Below are 8,422 nucleotides of genomic sequence, written 5' to 3' on the forward strand. Positions count from 1 at the left end.
GACCTAAGCTAAGTCACCTTTCAGTTTGTATCCAAAGTTTGCAGCTCATCAGTCTTTGAGTCTCTATGTGGATCAAATAAAAATTAAAAAAATAGTCTAGAAGGGGGTGATTAGGAGGATAGGCCTCCCTGATCTGAACCCGAACAGTTTTGTTATTGGACTTCTGTGCCAAGCACAGGTTGTCCAAAACGAACATTATGTTTGAGCATAGGGTGGCCCATAAGTGTACTTGGTACSAGGCCACCTTAGGCCAGAGGTTGATGATCGATTTTGTAATCGTGTCGTCAGACCTGCAGCCCTATGTCTTGGACACTCGGGTGAAGAGAGGGGCAGAGCTGTCAAGTGATCACCACCTGGTGGTGAGTTGGATCCGGTGGCGGGGGAGGCTGCCAGACAAACCTGGTAAACCCAAATGTATAGTGAGGGTAAACTGGGAACATTTGGCGGAGCCCCCTGTCCGTGCGATCTTCAACTCCCACCTCTGGGAGAGTTTTCACATTTCGAGGACATGGAATCTGAATGGGTCATGTTCAGGGCCTCCGTTGCAAATGCGGCTTCCAGGAGCTGTGGCCTGAAGGTCATTGGTGCCTGTTTCGGCAGAAACCAAAGGACTCGCTGGTAGACTCCAGCAGTGATGGAGGCTGTCAGGCTGAAGAAGGAGGCCTTCCGGACTTGGCTTTCCCAAAGGACTCCTGAAGCAGCTGACGGGTACAGGGTGGCAAAGAGGGTTACAGCTTCGGTGGTTGCAGATGTAAAAACTTGGGTGTGGGAGGAATTCGGTGAGGCCATGGTGAAGGACTTTCAGTTGGCCTCGAGGCGGTTCTGGCAAACTGTTCGATGACTCAGAAAAGGAAAGCATTCCCTGTCCCATGCTGCTTGGCTTGGGTGAGGAACTGCTGACCAGGACTGAGGATGTCGTTGGCTGGTGGAAGGATAGCGTTGGGCGGTGGAAGAAACACTACATCTCTGCTGTATGCAGATGATGTGGTTCTGTTGGCTGGGTCGGGGGGTGAGTCTCTGCCTCAAGGAGGCAGTTCAAGTATCTGGGTGTCTTGTTCATGAGTGATGGTAGGATGGAGCAGGAGATGGATCGACGGATTGGGGCCTCATCCTCAGTAATGAGGGCATTACTTTGGTCAGTCATGGTGAAGAAAGAGCTGAGTCAAAAGGCAAAGCAAATTGATTTACTGGTCTGTCTTCGTTCCAACCCTCACCTATGGTCATAAGACGTGGATCATGACTGAAAGAATGAGATCCCGGATACAAGTGACCGAAATGAGCTTCCTTCGTAGGGTGGCCGGACTCAGCCTTAGAGATAAGGTGAAGAGCTCTGTCATCCGGGGGGGAGCTCGAAGTACAGCTGCTGCTCCTCCACATCAAAAGGAGTCAGTTGAGGTGGTTCGGCATTTGGTTAGGATGCCTCCTGGACGTCTCCCTTTAGAGGTGTTCCGGGCATGTCCCACTGGTAGGAGGCCCCGGGGAAGACCCAGGACTTGTTGGAGGGGTTATGTATCCTCTCTGGCCTGGGAACGCCTCAGGGTCCCCCAGGACGAGCTGTAAAGTGTTGCTGGGGAGAGGGATGTCTGGGTTTCTCTCCTGGACCTTTTGCCTCTGCGACCCGACTACGGAGAAGTGGAAGAAGATGGAGATCAATTCCTCTTCTGCACCTTTGTCAAAGGCTGCAGGTAAATGCAAAGTTTCACTTTATWTCCGGTTCTTTAAGTTGTTTGTTTAGTGCAGTAGACACACTGGTTCAGCTCATGGGTTGGGTGCCTTTGTATTCTCAAATAATGCATTGATCATGCATTAATGTGGATTAACAAACATTCTTTTGAAAACAGTCATTTGGAATATAACTGACAATGAAAATAAAAAAAACTGAAAGATCTTCAGGAAATCTGAAGATATTTTGAGATTAACAACTTTCAGAAGGTTACACAAGTCTGGTTTATGGAAAGTAAAATATAATTAGGAAAATTCAAATATTACTACACTTTCAGCATTTAGTTAGTTTTTTATTGTCATCAATCAACCCTGGTCAACAATACATACAACTCATGTTCTTAATAAATAATATTCACCCACTGACTTTCACTTATCAAAAGTTAGAGCTAAGAAAAAAAAGGGAAACAGTGATTACACAATTGGACATTGAGTTGCAATGTAATTTGTACTAYTAAAATACACTTTTGCATATTTCTGTACAATTTTCTGCCCTGTGATCAGGGACATAGTGTGGCTTTAAAAAAGTGGTTAATTCAATCAGTTAAGTGTCAATGTGCTGCTATAAATTGTAATCTGTTACAATATTAAACAGTAAACCCCCCACCCTAAAAATAATCTCTTTGCACAGCAGTAGCTGAACAGTCCTTGTGCTCGAACTGGATGAAGGTGAAAGAATACATCTAAGATCAAGTGAAGAACTGGATGCAGTTAAAGACAAAGTGGGAAAAGATCAGAATGTGAAGGAGTGCTGCACAAAGTCAGAGATCAGGTCAGTTAGTACAACCAAAWTATGATGTTTAAAATATGTGGGTACATTCGAGTAAAATCAATAATCTGCTTTTTTCTCTATTTACATGGAAATTAAAGGGAAGTTTGCAATTTTATTATTTTTTGCATTTTCACATGGGGCACACAATTGTAGAAAATARTTTGAATCATTCTGCCTGTACACATTGTCACCATTTAAAGCTCTGAAAATAAGTCACTCAAGTTTTTTGCATTATGAATTCAGATCATTTTAAATTAAACAACAAAAGCAGATGCACAYAAATACAATTTAGAATAAATATAAATCAGTTCTATTAACAGGCATATTATTGAAGTCAATGCAAATTTTATTTCTGGCAGCAATTTTAGTTGTTAACTACTCCCATAAATCACCTGATGTGGAGTAAATTGCATTGTTGTCCTGCTCTAAATGTTTCAAAAAGGAAACGCATGAAGCTTGTTTAACTCTTGTTGAATAAGAAACAAATCTATTGTAATTGCATGCTGATCTTTTTAATTTTCTCATAATTTCAAATGTCACAGATGTCAGAGCGAAATAAAATCCAGGGACCATGAACAACTTCTAAGCAAGATTTAAGTTGGCAGCTTATTACAGACATATAAAAATAAACAGCTGGACTTATGTACAAATTCTATAATGAAGGTTAGTTAGTCAAATAAAAGACAAAAATATAAGACTGTGTGTGTGATATTAAAAAGGTAACTTCCCTTAAAAGGTTTGTAAATGAATTTGTTACATCCTAGAGTAGTCTGGTTCAACTAAAAGAAACCAAAATCCAGATCAGAAAAATCATCCCTCCCTATAAAACTAGGGTTTCTTGAAATGGATCTGAACCTTAATCATAGGTCCTAAAGAGCTCCGCTGTCTGGGTGATTTAAATGTATCAACAGATCTGTTTTATGCCTTGTCAGAGTATTTACATAAGYTGTATGAATCAACCGTTGAAACCTTTAGGAATTTGCATTTTCATGACAGTTATGGGATTTAGATCAAGTCCGAGAAGTCTGCCCTGTCGAACAAAGTCACGCTCTACAAAGTCTAAGGGCTATTGTTAAGGAAAACACTTTCTTACTTAACAACCAGCACAAAACTGACAACGATTCAATAAGAGGTGTTCATTATTTAACAGACCACTCCTCTTTAACAACTACACATATTCTTAAGGTCCCACGTCATCAGTAACAGCTTAATGAAATCAAAAATCACAGTTTCTATTTCCCTGACTGACAAAGAGGTGAGCTTTCTTGGTCTAAAAAGCTTGTAATGTATATACAGCAGTGACTGTTATGGGAAGGTAAAATGTTGTAAAGTACATAATAACCAAAACAATCCCACCAAATACATTTTAAAATATGCTAAATGTTATGTACTTCACATTGGGGTTGAAACAAACWGTGAATTCTAAGTCTTCCCAAAGGCTTAGCAAAAACTGACTGAACAAAGCACTGAAAGTCTGATTCGATCATTGGCAAAAATGTCTTCTACAAAACGATTGCACATAAAAATAGCCTCTCTTAAGAACAATCACACCACTCAGAAAACCCATGTGCAAACTAGTTTAACTTTTGAACTCAGTATAAAACTAAGAATTAATTATGCCAAAAATAACAGAAAGCATTATTGCAATAAGAATCGTAACAATTATCTAAGTTGATTAAAAAAATGCATATATGCTACAGRAGACAATATTGTCAGTCATTACAAAAATATTAACTATTTCCATTTTCCATCAACAGAAAGAAACATGTCTTAGACAGCCCAAATCACAAGAGATTTTCTTTTTAGATGCTAGTATTTGTGTCGAAGGTGAACGGTTCAGACAGGTTTTTCTTCTCACATTTTAGTGGTGAATCAAATCAACGAGGACATTCTTAGGAAATGCCTGCTGCACAGACTCTGTTATACGTGTAGAAACTACACTTAACATACAGCAAGTGCAGACATGATGGGACGAGAGAAATCTCCTTTCTCTCTGTTGCCAGTGGGGGTTGTGTGCAGCACAGTGAAATCAAGTGGATTAGATAAGTACGCACCATAAAGGTAAAAAGAACATGGTGCAGAAAATCAGCAGGTCCCTTGTGGAAAATTTAAATTTGTTGAGAAAACTGATTTGTTTTTTTAAGATGCTCTTAAGACTTGATTACGAGCATCTTTTTTGTTGGAGAGAGAATCTGCTGGAAAAGTGCTTTTATAGTTTAAATAGATATGGCTCCTTAAAAGCCACGACTTCTTTGTTCCCTCTGCAGGTTGTTGGGAAACTCTTGTTGCGTTACTCCTGTCCAAATCCTTCTGTTTCCTCTATGGCAAACATGAGTTTCTCCTTCAGCTGCTCATAGCTCTTATAAGGAGGAAGGTCCAGACGATTAAAGCTAAAAAAAAACAAAAACAAAAAAAGTGAAACTTCACACAAAGACTTAAAATACTGTATAATCATTAACCTTTTTTTTGGGACTATAGTAATGTAACATGGCATGGTGTAAGAGCATCTGCATAAACACCTCAACATTTAAACTTRTGATTTTAATAGGAAATCAAGGGATGAGATATGACTGAAATGATCTGATTTTAAATCTACCATCAGTTTTTTTTAAATTCAAACCATGTATACTTTCAGCTAAAAGACCTCAAAACAATGGGGAAACTGGTCTTACCACGTGTGGCTTCGTGGAAGCCAGTTTTCTTTGCCCACTTTCTCAATGCAAAACTTCTGTGGGCCATTGCTTCCTGTATTTTTTAGCCACAAAGTAACAAACAATTTTAGACAGAAATTATGGTATTTCACAGAAAAATACAACATGCAGTGGAATGTGTCATGTATTTTTTCTTTCATACCCATTAAGTCAGCAAAGCCACCCACAGGAAGACGACAGGTTCCAGTAACAAACTGCAGGAGTCTCATTCTTTTTTCATTGTCCATCTCTTTCACAAACTGCCAACAAAACATGTGTTTTAATATCAGAAAAATATTTCCTAACACTGTAATGATTTAATGAGCTTGAAAACAGCCTTATAGATTTTCACTAGTTTGAATGTGTATTTTACAAAACTACTAACGGTAATGTTTATGTGTTCAAAACAAACCTGCCAGAACCAAAGGATCTGCTTGCTACTTCGAGCATAATGTCTGTAGATTGTGTTTCTCTGCCAGTCCACCAGATCTATCTCTTGCATTCCACAAAGCATCACCTAAAAAGGTATATGTTGTTTTTAAAAAGTGAAATGAGACCAAATGTAAAAGATAAAAAGTTGTGGTGAAGTTAGGCTTAGTTACATGCATACATATAAAAAGTATGGTCTACACAGACCAAAAAAATCAAACATTCCAGCTTTTTGAAAGTTACAGTTAGTTACATCTGTACCTCCAGTTCTTTGGCATCAAAGTACTGAAGGTACTGCTGTGGAAGGACTTCATTAAAACCCTCAAAGAACGCCTGTGTCTGCTCCTCCACACCTCTCGACAGTCTCCACTCAGCCACCAGTCTGTGCTCAGAAATAAAGACAACCCACTTACGTTAACATTACATTCGGGAGAATGTAAAAATAGTTACATTATTTGGTGAGAAGCAGCAGAAAACACAGTTGCACCTGATATATTCCTCCTTATTTTCCTCGGTTACTTGGATGTTCCCTCCGTCTGGTTTCAGTTCGTGTGTAGTGACCTCGCCCAGGATCTCCTTGTCCACAGAGAAGAACATCTCCAGTCCACACTCTTCTATATTATTATCCCTACAGGCCACAGGAACTTACAGTCATTATCAGTAGGAAACAAATCCTGCTGAAGATCAGAAACTGAGTAATGAGCTAAGAAAACGCCAAATATTTTGTTTGACATTCAGCAGTGAGTGGCACATATCAAACACATAAGATGGCAAAATAAACAAGTCAGCAAGTTTACTTTTTTAATGCAGATGTTTATGAGCTACCTACTTGATCCATATGAGAGAATTATAAAACTCTGGATCTATGGACTCCAAGTCTTTGAGAGCCAGCGGTTTGTTCAGAATACGCTTGTAGAAAGGCAGCGAGAAACCCGTGTCGATGAATTTCCCATGAAACAAGGCCTAGAGAGAAAAAAACACAGACGTGTGTGAGAAAAGAGATGCGTTCAGAAAACAGCAAGCTCTCAACAGAAAAATGTTTCAATATTACAGCAGTGAAATTGCCATAATATGTCTATGTAATTAAATTAAAATAATTCACTTTCTTCAGAACTACAAGGCATGTTCACTGGCCTGTAGGTACTGTATTATGATTTTAGGTTCTAATCATAGAAAATGAACTTGAAATACAGTTGTGTAAAACTAACCAGCAGGCTAGCAAAGACTAACAAATTTTGTTAAAAAATAAACAGAACAGGTACCATGGCAATGAAGCGCCCTATGAACTTGAAGTATTTGAGGTGATCGGGGTTGATGTAGGACGCCGGGTTAATCTGAAGACAGTAGTTGTCCTTGCCAGCATACTCAAACAAACAATACATGGGATTCAGCACTTCATGAGAAAGCAAGAAGAACCACTCTCTGAAAGAAAAACCACAAAGAATGAAACGGYGTGTAAGTGCAAGTGGTGGAAGTAGACATAAGTGAGTCATAAAATATCTTGATGTTCAGGACTTCCATGAGGAATCATAAGATGGTATGCTGTTATTTTTAGAACAGGATTAGCTTTTCGTGAAGCTTGGGTGTTGTCAAGTAAAAGCTACAAGTGGGAGCAATACACACCCCGATAGTCATACGGCTGGACACACCTGCACAGATTAAAAAAATAAATAAATAAAAATGAAATTACCTGGACACACCTCCRTAGTCCAGACCTTCTTCATCTGGAAATATAATCCAAAGTCTCCGCCTTAAATCTTGAGGGTGGAAACTCATRATCTTTGAAAGCAAAACCCACAATTAAATCAGTTACACACACTTAAAACAAGATGTCAWAGTTAAACCCAGGAATAAAGAACATCATTTGATTGGCTTACCTGTTGAAATGAATCCTCAAACAATGTTTTTCTTGACACAGTAATCTTGATATGCTGAGGCATTGACAATTGCTAAAAGAAAAAAAAAACATGAAACAAATTAGATTTAAGACAGGTAGAATGTAGAAACTGAGYATGTTGTCTTTAGATGCTGTAATAATGTAACATATATTGAAATAATGGCAAAATAATTATCACAAAGCTAAAAGTTCACACTGAGGTGAGTAAAAGTACATACCTGACACCAGAACCTGAAATATTGTACTTTAGCTTTAAAATCCCTGACRTAGGTTATCTGTGGGCCATTTTCACTGCAGGGAAAGACAAACAAATAATTTACTTTTAAAAGAGAACTTAAACATTTAAATACAACTGTAAAACATGTTTTTCTTTTATTGTGGGAAGCAATGTTAACCCCTACCCTACCAATGTAAACATAACTGATCAAAGAGTAGTGTTACAACTGTTTGATGACCAGCAAATGCTCTGATCTTCTAAAGGCTGCATTTCATTTGAGATTCTTACAGTGAGGATTTTCCTGTGCGGGGGTCAATGTAGGTTGTTGTTCTCCTGTTATGATCTACGAAGTAAGGAATCCCATCCACAGTGAACCTCATCTCCCAACCTTCTGGCAAAGGTTTGTCATTCAGGAGCCTGGGGAAAAATAAAATAAAAAATGTGAATTTACAATACATGAAACATAGTAATCAACAATTAGTAGTATGGGTTGAAAAATATTCAACTTAAAACTAGGATAAGGGGAGATAAAAATTGGTTCATGACCTCAAAAAATAAAGATGGGTCTTCTTAAAATTGACAGATAATCAATGCTCAGGAGCTCATTTACTTTGTGCATTCGTAAACTTCAATTCAAATGTTTTTATGTAGATTGTTTAGTGAAAATCATTTCATGTTTAGTCATAATTTTTATG

At 38.5% G+C, this 8,422-nt stretch overlaps 1 protein-coding gene across 1 annotated transcript in view; it reads right to left on the reverse strand.

Moving 5' to 3' along the window:
• Window positions 1-1,994: 1,994 nt before the first annotated feature.
• Window positions 1,995-8,422, reverse strand: part of itcha (itchy E3 ubiquitin protein ligase a) — a gene marked incomplete in the record, with an annotated part of 15,566 nt that continues 9,138 nt past the window's right edge. Inside the window, 12 exon segments of the mRNA XM_014008619.1 lie at window positions 1,995-4,884; window positions 5,167-5,239; window positions 5,348-5,444; window positions 5,597-5,701; window positions 5,875-5,995; window positions 6,101-6,241; window positions 6,443-6,576; window positions 6,876-7,035; window positions 7,304-7,392; window positions 7,491-7,562; window positions 7,729-7,801; window positions 8,016-8,144. Coding sequence (XP_013864073.1) covers window positions 4,785-4,884; window positions 5,167-5,239; window positions 5,348-5,444; window positions 5,597-5,701; window positions 5,875-5,995; window positions 6,101-6,241; window positions 6,443-6,576; window positions 6,876-7,035; window positions 7,304-7,392; window positions 7,491-7,562; window positions 7,729-7,801; window positions 8,016-8,144 — 1,294 coding nt within the window.

The sequence above is a fragment of the Austrofundulus limnaeus genome, unplaced genomic scaffold (assembly GCF_001266775.1).
Source record: "Austrofundulus limnaeus strain Quisiro unplaced genomic scaffold, Austrofundulus_limnaeus-1.0 Scaffold51, whole genome shotgun sequence".
NCBI lineage: Eukaryota > Metazoa > Chordata > Actinopteri > Cyprinodontiformes > Rivulidae > Austrofundulus > Austrofundulus limnaeus.